Source organism: Melozone crissalis, unplaced genomic scaffold (assembly GCF_028551555.1).
Source record: "Melozone crissalis strain CALT ecotype California unplaced genomic scaffold, PUWL_Pcris_2 ptg000008l_1, whole genome shotgun sequence".
Taxonomy (NCBI): Eukaryota; Metazoa; Chordata; class Aves; order Passeriformes; family Passerellidae; genus Melozone; species Melozone crissalis.
The window spans coordinates 14,773,463-14,786,048 of record NW_026535786.1 but is presented as its reverse complement, the minus strand read 5'-3'; the positions used below and the strand labels follow the sequence as shown (position 1 = coordinate 14,786,048).

The 12,586-nt window shown below is 37.9% G+C and overlaps 1 protein-coding gene across 6 annotated transcripts in view; it reads left to right on the top strand.

Moving 5' to 3' along the window:
• STXBP5L (syntaxin binding protein 5L) overlaps positions 1-12,586 on the top strand; it is a 180,739-nt gene that overhangs the window by 94,863 nt on the left and 73,290 nt on the right. For all 6 annotated transcript variants that reach the window (XM_054269701.1, XM_054269705.1, XM_054269702.1 and 3 more), the window contains exon 6: positions 5,678-5,741. In XM_054269701.1, the coding sequence (XP_054125676.1) occupies positions 5,678-5,741 (64 nt within the window). The remainder of the gene's footprint in view (positions 1-5,677; positions 5,742-12,586) is intronic.

Below are 12,586 nucleotides of genomic sequence, written 5' to 3'. Positions count from 1 at the left end.
GCATACTTTTACCTGCTTTAAAGATTGTCTTGGTATTTGAAGTTCTTATGACAGTATTTAAGTCACTTAATTTCTTAGAGTGCATAAAACATTCCAGGATGATTGAGGAATACATCATCTGTGTGTTTTCCACATTTTGCTGCATTCAGATTCTACCATTGCTGAAGTCTTCTTTTTGAGCTTTCTAACTGTAGGATAAAATAATCAAATAAAAGCTTTCATCCTTACAAGTCTTTTGAAAACTGTTTTATGGTGACTGCTGTCTTAATTTCAGTGGCGTTCTGAGTAAGAGTCATGTCTAACATCATAACCACTCTTTCATTTCCCCAAATGAATACACACCAAGTAAATTAATACCTGCTGCTGTCAGGAATAACTTCTGATGAAGTGCAAAACAACTCAGAAGTATCAGTATCTTCTTAGCAAATGCCTAGTTTTAGTTCTGTACAGCTGTCATGGGAATCTTTGGTTCCATTTTTCAATTCTGCAGTCTGTTTTTTTGTGCTTAAAGGTCAACAAAGACTATGAAACATTGAAAGTTTTGTATCATTAGCTCATACTTTTTTCTTGTTCTGTTGAAGTTAGCTTTCATTTCAGAAATTTTTTGCTGCAAATCATTGCTGATAGTTTTCAGACTTGACCTTCTTTTTTTTCTTTTTTCTTTCTGCTGAGTATTGACTTGGATTTGTGTTTTATCCTTTTTGTGCTTTTATTTTCTCAGTCATTCTCAGCTGTACCCTGACTGCTATTTGGAAATGAAAAATGCCCTGCTCAACTATTTCACTTATGCCTTATTTTCACCTGCTGATTCTTCTTTATTTTTCCCTTTCTCAAGGAATAGGATCTAGTTAGTTTTTATGCAGCTGCCCAAGGCCAGCTTGAAGGAATGCCTGTACACAAGTATCTGTCATCAACAGTAGAGTGCTTTATTCACAATAGCTTCAAATCTGGTTGGTTTTCCAGCACCTCTTCGTCCTTTCCAGGAGCTGTCAGATCTCTGCTTTTGCATTTAATATAATTCAATGGCAGGGTTTTTTTTCTTTGTAAGCAGTTCCACAATGACAGTGTCCAACTCTCCAACCTTCTTGGCAACTTTACTGTAATAGCAATGAGGGGAAACAGAACATTTTATGTACATGAAAACAACTTGAGGCAAAATGGAGTTTGTGTGTAGACATTTCCCCATGCAGTATAATTTACTGTATGAAAGCAGTAATTACTGTTATCTGTAGCTCTGATTGTTTTTCATGGGTTCTATAAAATAATGTTATTGATATAATATAGTTAACTAAATAATTGCTTTGTTTAATCCTGCATGTAGTGCAGTCATGATGTCTATCCTCAAGAGAAATTGACTGTATAGCCTAATGCCTTGCTCTCCTTTTACAAGCAGCACTTCCCTAGGGCTCCAAAAGATATTGTTGTTCTTTCTATTTATACATACCTTCCTTGAGGAGACAAGGAGATGCAAGAAGGGAGGCACTGATCTGCCTTTGGCAGATAGTTCCTGGTCTTAGTGTGGCACAAAGGACAAGGTTTGGGTTCCTTGCCACAGTCCTGTATCCAGAGGGAGATAACATCACTTCAGGAGAAGCAAACCAGAGAAGATTTACTGTGTCTGTCCTTCTATATTGAGCCACCAGGCAGGCTCAGATCAATGAGAAAAAGGTCTTGCAGAACTGAGGAAGTTGCAATGCTTTCACACACAGCAATGCTTTCTCCCTTGCTCCACCTGCACTGGGATTATTTTGTATCACTTTATTGTCCCACAAACATCTCCCCCAAGATGGGACTGTGCATGTTCATCCAAAACCAAACTTTATGCTTGCTGCATCTTGTGAATATTCCTCGTTATGTAACCCAAAGAGGAATCAGTTTTGATGCAAATACTTTACTTGCTGTGTATAGAAAAAATCAATGTTTCTTGGAGCCCTGGAAAGGCAATGCAGGAGGATTGCCAGGGAATAGGCTCTACACTCCAAAAAGCTTTAGGAACATCTGTTGTCACCTGTGTGTGATCTTATCTATCACATACAACTATTTGAAAAGGATCCTTTCTGCTTTCCTGACAGAAGCCATGTTATGACTGCCAGACTTAATAGGCTCTCTACTTACTCTTACCTATGTATAAACAAAGCTGGCCTCTGTTAAGCAATCAAGGAAGTTGTAGAGGTTGGATCCTGGCTGGTTGGGAAACGTCCACCCAGCTGCTCTCTCACTTCCCATCCTCAACAGGACAGGGAAAGAAAATAAGATGGAAAAGTTCACTAATAGAGGGAAAATCAGGAAGATCACTGACCAGCTACTGTCAATGGAGAAACCAGACTTGACGTGGAAAAAATTAATTTAATTTATTGTCATTTAAAATAGAGTAGAATGGTGAGAAACAAAGACAAAAAAGAAAGCCCCTTCCCCTGAATCCTTATTTTTCCTAAACCAATGATGTATGTATGAAAACTAAAGAATAGTTTGTTGGGTCTTTTGATGGAGTGACTTACCTGACAGTCTTAAATGTAATAGAAGTTAAAGAAAAAGGAAGAAGCCAGAGCAAGCCAGGTGTTACACAAAACAACTAAACTATTAAAATAACAAAAAGTAGGGTAATATGAATACTAAGAGCATACTTATATCAAATATAGAAGACAAACAATGGGGAAAAATAAAATCTCATACATTCAGAGCACAGACTGGTGTGTTTGGTATCAACTTTGCTGATAGTGTATATAAAGCTGTTATTCAACAAACTAAAGAAGTAACTAGGTGCATAATTATTAAAACTACAATATTCCTAAAAGAAACAAAAAGTGCCTAAGAAAAAAATACCCAAACCCTACAATATTAATACAGTGCAGTAAATCCCAGGATCCCCCAACTACAACGAATTCAAGAGGAAAATGGAGGAGATTGGAAAATGTACTGTATTTAGTGAAGGTTTCCCCTTTCAGCTGAGCTTTTAGTATGGAAATTTGAGGCTAAACCCTGCAGGAATATAAGATAAAAATAAGACTGGTTGTAAAAGACAGGGGTTTTTATACCATTTACAGAGGAACAACAAGCTTTCATATACTATGAAAGTATACTTAGCCTAAAGAGTAGAGGACAACTCATGTAAGAGTTTGCTTCTACCCAAAGAGAAATTGATGCATTCTTTGGTAAGCAATGCCATATGTATCCTTCAAAGAAACTGGTTGCACAGATTTATCTAAACTGTTCCTGACTTTTAAAATTAGTAGGTACAAAGAGCTGACTAAATGGAATCAATCTTTACCTTAGAAAGACACTATGCTTTTTTCCTTTCTCCCTCCATTTGTCATGATTTTGCCAATATTCCTGGTCATGTACCAAGACTGGAATGGCCAAGCATCCAACCGTGCATCCTGGTTGGTTCAATGGCCTGGGATAGCTGCCCAACCCATTGTGCTTTGTCAGCCTCCATGTGCTTCTGCTACCATTCTGTTTGTCCCCAGCCTTCTGGGGAAACATATCTGATGTTTGCTTGCCTCTGCTCTCTCTCATGTCGTCTGTCTGTGATCTGGCTAAAAAGTGAAAATTCTTATACTGTGTCTTCTCATCTTGTTTTTTCCTCTTGTTCCCACCCTTCCTCCTTTGCCCATCACTGCATAGGCAGCATATACTCCAAACAGACCTAGTTCTTTCCATCAAAATACTCTGACCAGTTCAGACAGGTGAATCTACGTCAGAAACAGCACTTGAAACTGTCCCAAACTGTCACATGGACTCCCTCAGGACAGATGTACAAGATATGTGTAGGTCTGAGCACTGCTTGCCAACAACCTCATCTCACCCCCCAGTTCCCTGTCACTGCCTACCTGCCCTGCCTGCTCCAAGGCCTGGTGTTGTGCAAATTATATTTTTATTTCAGTACAGGTTACTCAGAAACAGAAGCTCAGCCAGAGGGGTCCCCTCTGGTAAGTTGGCTTGTATAGGAATGACAGCCAAATCTCCTGCTGTAAAAATGGTTTTGCTTCATGTCTCAGGAGAAATGGGTGCTTGTTGCTGGCACCATCAAAGACAGTCTGTATAGAATGTCAGTGGACTGTCTGTCCACTGCTTTCCTGCTGATCTCAATTCTGTGATGGGATATGCTGCAAAATGCTCTTGCAGAATCCTTGCTGGTGGAGACCTCATGTAGGAGAATAATATGCTGCATGTTCAGGATGTCTGGAGTAATTTTTCATTGTTCTCAGCTCAGATCTTTGCCTCTCTGCTTTGACTCAGCTTTGGTGCATTGACTAAATAGTTAAAATATTTAAAACATAATGTGGACTAAGTATAGAGGCCAGAGAAGAGTGTGCATGCTTTTAAGAGAGTTGGAGCATACTCTTCTGGGAAGGAGAAGCTTATGAGGCTATGCATCAGTCCACTTGAGTTGGTGTTTTAATACTTGAGTTGTCTGAGAATTTTTGTGACCACTCTCAGTCTTGATTTGGAGTCTGACCTGTAGAAGAGAGGCCAGTTTTGCTACAGTGCAGCATTCAGCCAAAGGAAGAGGCCCTTATTTTATAAAAATCCTTTGAGTAGTTCAGCTGGAGAAGCTTGTTTTGGTTTGTTTCTGTAATTCTCCTGCAAATTGTTTTAAAACTTGGAGCCTAGGTCATTTTACGGATGCTTTCCAGATAAACTCTTCACTTTATGGGCTCTGCCATTCTCTGCCATATTTTTCTCCTGATGACCTTTGGTGAACCAAGACCAGTCATGCAAGTTCAGATCCTAAGCTGAACTCCAAGGGACATGTACTCTGACCCCAGAAGGTAGATGGGAGAAAGGTCTTCCTCTGTGCAGGCCTTCAGTGTGGACTGGTGCTTGTCTTCTTGCTTTTTATAGCTGCCAGGGCCTGCAGGTCAGGTTAGACAAGAAGAAAAATCTCCATCTGTCCAATCAGTTTCCTATGATTTTGCATTTTCTGTCAGGTACTGGACATTAACAACTCAATACTAAGTTGCATATGATGTGCTTGATACATGTTGCAGAAAGGGAGGGGATGCCAAGGATAGTAATTAATTTCTCTATAGGTTTACAAAGACTCATAGGATGGGTGTTGTGGCTGAGGAGCCCCACTGAACATGCATTGTGGGTGTAACTGTGTTAGTTGGTCTGAAGATGAGGTAAGGCTTTACAGACCAGACAGAGGCAAGTTGCTCCATTTCTGAAACCCTGCTGAAGTAATGCTAAAACACTTCCTGACAGGGCAGTGTAGGTGAGGTTACTGAAACCCTTTCTTTAGTGACATTGGAACTTGGTGAGTCATGCGATCAGTATCTGAAATGAATCCAGTGCAGACTTTGTAAATCCTTGGCAAATGAGCCTTCAAATGGAGCAAGTAAGGAGAGAGGGTCAGAAAGAGATGGAATAGAGAACAGAAAAGGCAAAAAAGCTGTAAGAATGAGAGAGGAGGAAAATTACTGTAATAGGAAGAATACTGAGATTTGAAAAAAAAAATGAAGGAAGGATTCATAAAGAAAAGAGAATCTTTGCCTTTAATGGCAAAAAGGAAATAGAGGAGAATGTTAAAAGATACCTATGACTACCCTGTCAGGCTTTTTACAATTATTTTTAAACCATTGGAGGTACATGTTAGCACACCTAGAAGCTGAAGTATCTAGCTCTTCTTACAAAAAAAAACATTCAGAGATTTTAATTGATTTTTGTATTACAGATCCACCAAGACTCACCCTGGCCCAGTTGTACATTTAAGCGACAGCCCAAGAGATGAGGGAAAAGTGAGTACAACCAATGGTATAAAATTTTGCAGCATTTCATAGCCTTTATTTGCCTTACTACTCTTTCCTTTTGCTTACTCACTGATTTTATCATCTGCTTTCTTTGTATGTTTGCAAGGAATTTTAACTATCTTACTGTTCTTAAGAAAAAAAATTTTCTTTGTACAAATTAAACGAGTAAAGATTTGTGATGCAGACAACATACTGTACTTTGAAATCTAAATGGTTCTGTTTAAAAAAGCTTGACTAAGTAAGGTTTGACTAAAAGCTGTATCATGACTTTGGTGCTTGGAGAAACATGCACTTATGAAGGCATTATAATAAGTTTTTATAAGATAGGAAATCTTTTCTTATAGAAGAATTATCATGATAATAACCCAAGTTTGGAACTTGCTGCTGTTTGCAATTCTCAACTCTGTTCACTGTGCACAAGTGGAAACCAAACATACAGTCAGAGCATTAGGGTTGTTACTGATACCACCAGGAGGCAAAATCAGAACTGGCTTTCTTTGTATGGCAGCTTTTCAAAGATGAAATATGATTGACAGAATTCTGGTTCTATTACAGCTTTTTTTTTTTTTTTAAATGTGTTGCTACTGATATTTGAGCATTTTGCCTGCATGGAAAGGGTATTTAATTCTCCATTGGTTTTGATCATTTTTATTGACTGCATTTCAGTGTATATTTATAAAGTACTGCATCTTCCAAATGGTGTATCTGTTTGACAGTGTGCCTCACATAACAGCTAATAGTTATTAGAAACTGGCAGCAGTTTGAATTTCTGATACTGATATGGGGGATAATATGCTGGAATTATGTGTACCTAGAAAAGCACTGATGACTGCATCTGATTTTCATTTGCATCACTTGTCCTTGGACTTACCCATATTGTGAAGGGAACGGTGAACCAACCCTCCAACGACTCACATGGCCTCTCTGAGCCTTTCTGGAAGAACCAGAATAGGTCAAGCAATTTAGAATACTGTCAAATAAAGTAATTAAGCATATTGAAGTGTAGTGCTGCAGCCTCAAACAAGAAGCCATCAAGAAATCCCGTTTAATTATCTCTGACAAAATACCTGGTGAGAATAAAGGTTTATTGATGAGACATCATTCTTGTTTGCTGGCCACAACAGAAGTTGCTGCTGAGCTACCTAAGGCACATAGTGTAGGAAAAAAGGGTACTAAAAAAAATGGTCTTGTCAGTGAAGATTTTTTACAGGAATGCCATGCACTGTGTCCAAACAGAAACCTAAAAATATTTTTCAGCAGAGAGGGAGAAGACGAAAAGGACCCAGGCAAGAGAGTTAAAAGAGAACTGGCTTGGGAATACAAGTGCTTGTTGCTCAGAGGGCACATGGGAGACATCTGGGCACTGATGAAGTACTAACATTCAAAGAACAACAGCAAATTCAGACAAATGCCTATGAAAAACAAACATTGAATATTTATGGGGAGCAGTAGTAGAAAATGTAAGGTATACTAAAACCATCTCAATGCAGCTGTTTATATCGATAGGTTGAGAGTGATGTAAAGAATGAATTGGTACTAACAAAATACTTGCAGTTTTGCAGAATGTAGAATTGATTGTGTTTACAGGAAAATATCAGTAAAAGGTACACAGGTGTAGAAGATCCAAGCATTAAATCAATAGACAATTCTAAGTTTAAAAAATTCAACAGTGGAGAAATAAATTAAACTACATTTTTCAACTTAGTCTCATTAAACTTTAGTTAAGAATGCAGAATAAATCAATCATTATTCAGAATGAGGAAAAAATGGGGGGAAAAGCAGCTCCTGGTACTTTTACTGTTTAACATGGTCATATATAGCCTAGAAAATAGACTAAGTAGTGATGTCACCTGGTTTGCTGGACTTTAGGAGGCTGGGAAACTCAACAGTAAAATGGCAGGTTAAATACTGTCTTTTTAAGTATTTCAGTGTAAATGATGGCAAGTGGTACATGTAGGGCAAAATATTTCTGACTTTAAATATAAAACAATGGGTGTGAGCTGATGATTCCTGTTTGGTATCAAGAGCTTTGAGTGATGGTTGATAGTTCAATGGAAATGTCAATCAGCTCAATGCTCAGTAGTGAACAATAAAGAAAATCAAAATTAGGCATTATGCAGAGAAGAATAGAAAACAAAACAAGGCTATTAAAGAAATGCATTGTTGACCTGCCTGCTGATTACTGAGTATCATACTTGTCCTTCTACGTCCAAAATGAACATAATGCTAAAAGAAATTCAGAGAAGGGACTGCATTTTCTATATGAGAGAAAACTTAGTGAGACAGGGAGATTCTATATGGAAAAGACCTGATTGTGATTCCAAGTTTGAAAAAATCACAGTTGATATTAAGAGGATGGAAACAGCTCATAGTCTCTTTCAATACAAAAACTAAAAGGATACCAAATTAAGCTGACAGGTCAGATTCCAAACAGGACAATTAAGTACTTTTTCAAATGTGCAATGGGTAGAACCTATGAAACTTTTTCCAAATGCTATTGTGTGTGCTGAAAATGTACTGATCACAAGGAAGACTAGAAAAGTTAACACAGAAGAAATCCATGGGAAGGTAACTGATGAGATTTGCTGAATTCTCCTAAAAGGTTCTTAAAGATGAGGTTAAACAGGACCATGTATAGTTGAGGAGATGGCTATACTTGAATGAGAAAATTACTTAGACTGAGAGAATATGTGAGAATGTTGCAAACACTTGTCTTCTTCCCATATTATTTAGTATTTGCTCTTGGCCATTTCAGTACAAGATACTGTCAGAGGTAGACTTTTATCTAATTTAGCAGAGGTATTCTTAGATAAAATAGCTGTTTGATAGTAATTCCACATACTTTGCTAATCTCCACAGCTCCAAGCTAACCAAAGACCACCAAAATGTATTGGAGGCAGAAGTCAGACTCCACACATCACATCATCATAGGCAGCAGATAGAAGTGTTCTTTGCATGTGTTTCAGGAATTTTTTAATAGTAGGTACAAATCAGTCATAATCATTACTCAAAATGCAGATGTTCTTGTACTCTACAAGGCTACTACTCTACAAGTGCTTTGCCAAGAGTCCAGTGGTATAGCCTTCCCTGGGGTATTACAAAGTTGGTTATAGACCTGGGAATGTTTTGCTGAAGTAAATAAGTATTTCTTCTATGAACACTGAGTGGTTCAGAGTCCTGAAACATAGTCAGACCTTTCAAAGTCTAGGACAATCATAAGAGCTCTATTTGAAAGCCAGGGGGGTTTGTTCTCTGGCAGTACTTTCACCTTTTTCATTAAGATCCTTTGAATTCCTAAAAGTTCCAGTTTATTTCATTGACTGGTGGTGGGGTTCCTTGTGCCAAAAGAGTGAATGTAATTCAGAATTACTTATGCCATTCAAAACTTCTCCAGAGTGGCTTCCAGGCAAGCTATCTATGTAGGCTTTGGAGACAAGTCTCTTTTATGAATCTAACAAGCTATGACTGGAAGACAAACATCAAAGAGAATTTAGGCATTTAATGTATCACTGAAGAACAATTCGGGGACCAAGTGATTAAGTTCATGAAATAAAACTGTGTCTGCCAAATCAATTAATAAGTGTACATTAGAGATAGACTGGAGTGCACAGACATTTATAAGTGGCAGATCTGTAGCAAACATGATTTTTCTTGCTGACAAAGGAAAAGACATTAACTGCAATGATCTGCAGTTTCCCAGCAAATGGAGAAAGCTTAATAGGAAAAGGTTTAATGTTATTTACAATTAGCTGGTGGGCTAAACTTCCTATCTCTGAGTCTGAGTTCTGAGATCTAATAATACCTAAAACAACAAGCCTGTTTGGCAGGCTTGCTTGCTTGGGATTTTTTCTCCAGCTGTTTTGTGTTACCAGGACAAGGAAGGGGCTTGCTGTCATGTACTAGAATGTAATTAGCTGACTGTGAAAAAGAAATTTCCTCCCATCATCAAAAGCATTTGATGAAGAATGATTTAAGTCAAAATGTGAAACAACTCCTCTAAACAAGGAAGATCTTGCCAGGACTTCTCTCTCCAAATTCTGTCCTATGTTCTGCCTTTTTTGTAACCTAATTAAGCATGAGTAATTAAATGAAATGCCATGAAAGGCAAGATAAATCTTTGGAGTTTTCTCCATCCTTGACTCCTTTTACAGATACTGTTTTTCTTTCTCTAGGTTTTCCTCTCCAACTTCATTTATGGATGGTTTGCTTTTTACTTCTATTACAGAAATAGAGCCTGTCTTATAGATCTCCCAAGTGATCACTATGACCAAGAGGAGTGGGAATGTTTGAGTTTCCTATGGTTCAGACAGATCAGAATCCAGACCATCACAAATATCCTGGCAATGAGATTAATCCCATTCATCCAAGATGGAGTTGTGGCTTTAGTGCTGTACCACAGTGTTAGTACTAAAGCAGCATGACTACTGTCTGAACAAAAAGAGAGATTTCTGACTATGCAGCAAATGTCTTTGCCTTTATTTCTTCCCTGAAATTATACTTTGTAACTTGCAATTCTTTAGTGCAGTTGTGCATTAAGCAATTCAGCAATAGTGCAGGTGAAATGCGGCCTCTGATAAAAGGTATTTAACCTTTTAGTAATTACCTGGAGCATGATATCTTTGCAAAAGAGAGGGATAAAAATCAAAAGGCAAGCCTGCTTCCCCAGGGAAGAAAGGCATATTAAGAAACATGGCCACATACTAAATGCTTTTCAATTCCTTCCCTTTTCTGAATATATTTGTATAAAAGCTGAGGTGAAAAGAATATTGGTAGATATAAACTGAATGTGACTGGTTTGGTACCCAGTGTAATGCCCAGGTGCAAGTGCTTGTTGTGATGACAGTAAGGAGGGCACTCAGACTCCATAACTTACTAAAATACTTTTGTTGGAGTGAATACAAAAAGGAGGGTGGGAACCCCAAGCTGTGTAGCATGGGATGAACCTCCAATAAAGGCATGGCACCATCCTCTGTGAAGAGGCTCTTGCCAACATTTTGGTCTTTGGAGATCCCAAAATATATTTTTTTTAAAGCGCCATATCCATTTCTACTGTCAAGCAAAAGGATGTTCACATGAGACATGCTGCCTTACATTAAGATGAGGGCACAAAGGTGCTGCCCTTACCTTTATCAAGTGGGAGGGGCCTACAAGGTCCTTTAGAAATAGCAGCTAAGTTTTTACCCTGTGGCCAAGAGATATGAGCAGGCCTGACAGCCAAGTGCTGTGTGCAGCACAGCACAGCCCAGACCTGCACCTACTCAAGTGAACTGCTGTGAGCATCACTAACTCCTGGATATACAAATAGCTTCCATTGGGGATTGCTATACCAACAGTGCAAGCAGCTGCAGTGAGACCCTCCTTGTTCACAGTGTCAATGGCAGCCCATTGTCTCAGAATACCATATGGCATCCTGACACAAGAGCTATCCAGTTAGCTGCATGCTTTCTGACTCTGACACAGAATCCCAGATGGAGCCATCCAGAGCAAAAATGCTAAATATTCTGGAATTTTTCCAGGGCAGTTTGAATTTTTTTCAGGAGAATAATTATTCAGGAGCATAAGTAATTATTGTTTGTATTCAGGTATTAAATATATTAACTATAAATAATTTCCAGATTAGCTAAGAGATTCCACAAAAGGAATGCTCTCCTGTCAATGAAAAGAACCATATCCAGTAGAACTGAGAGTATTCCCAGGCTCTTTTGTAGCAGTATTGATGTATCAGTTATACTTGGAAAGAAAGTGATGTTTTGTTTAGCAGCCCAGCCAAATTTCATTTTTAGGACTCATGCAAGCTAAAGTAAGTGATAGCAAGGATGCTGTTAAGGTTTCTCCTGCTAAGAGATTGTCTTGCCATTATTCTTCACAAATTCTTTATATAGAAACTATAAATCCTTGCCTGCATTTTGTGATGTATCTGTTTACAGATGATGAATAACTGCAACTATCATTGCCAGTTTTATAAAATATTCTATCATAGAAATGTGAGTCTGCCAGTTTAGCCATTTTCAGTCTTTATGTCCAGAACAGGTTCTTAAGAAGACAGATTCTATGGGAAACAGTTTCCAGGACACCTAAATAAGCTAGATGTGGTCTTGTCCATAAGATCTGAAATTAATTCTGTTCAAATGAAGAGTAACTCTACAGTACCAGATCAATATTTCACTTCTTCTCAGTGGAGACAAGGAGATATGATTGTGTTCATTCTTATTTTTCTCCTGACTATTGTTTCTATTCTCTTTCATATTTTCAGAAATCTTTGCTGGTATTTCTCTGGTGTGCATGATGACATGAAGTCCCAGTTCTATAAGAAGTAAAAATTGACATATCAGTTAATTTATTTTAATTATTGGAATGCAAGCAATTTATTCTCTGCTGTAGGAGTCCTTGAGACTGTTTTGAAGCAATAGCAAACATAAATAAAAGGAAAATAAGTAGCTGAATGAAAGTTTAATCTGGTGATTCTCTTGGTTTGAAGTTATTTAGGTGGTATCTTAGGTGTCAAACATTTTTTCTCCAACAAGGGGAGGGAAAGTAAGACCTGGTAGGAACATGCTACCATCTTTGGTTTTCAGCAGATATGCAATTGAGAAGACTGTCCAGGTGCATAATCATCCAGGGGAAAAAAAGGTGTTTAAAGCCCTTTTTTTTTCCATCAGATCTTAAATTGTCAGCAATGTGAAGTAATTATACTGAAAGATAATTTGAAAGCAAGGTATTATGTTTAGGGCAAATTACAATCTTGGCCATCACTTTGTTATTTCTTTTTATATTATTCAATATTTATATGTACCTTTTGAATCAGGAAATGTAATTGTGGTTTTTTTTCCCTC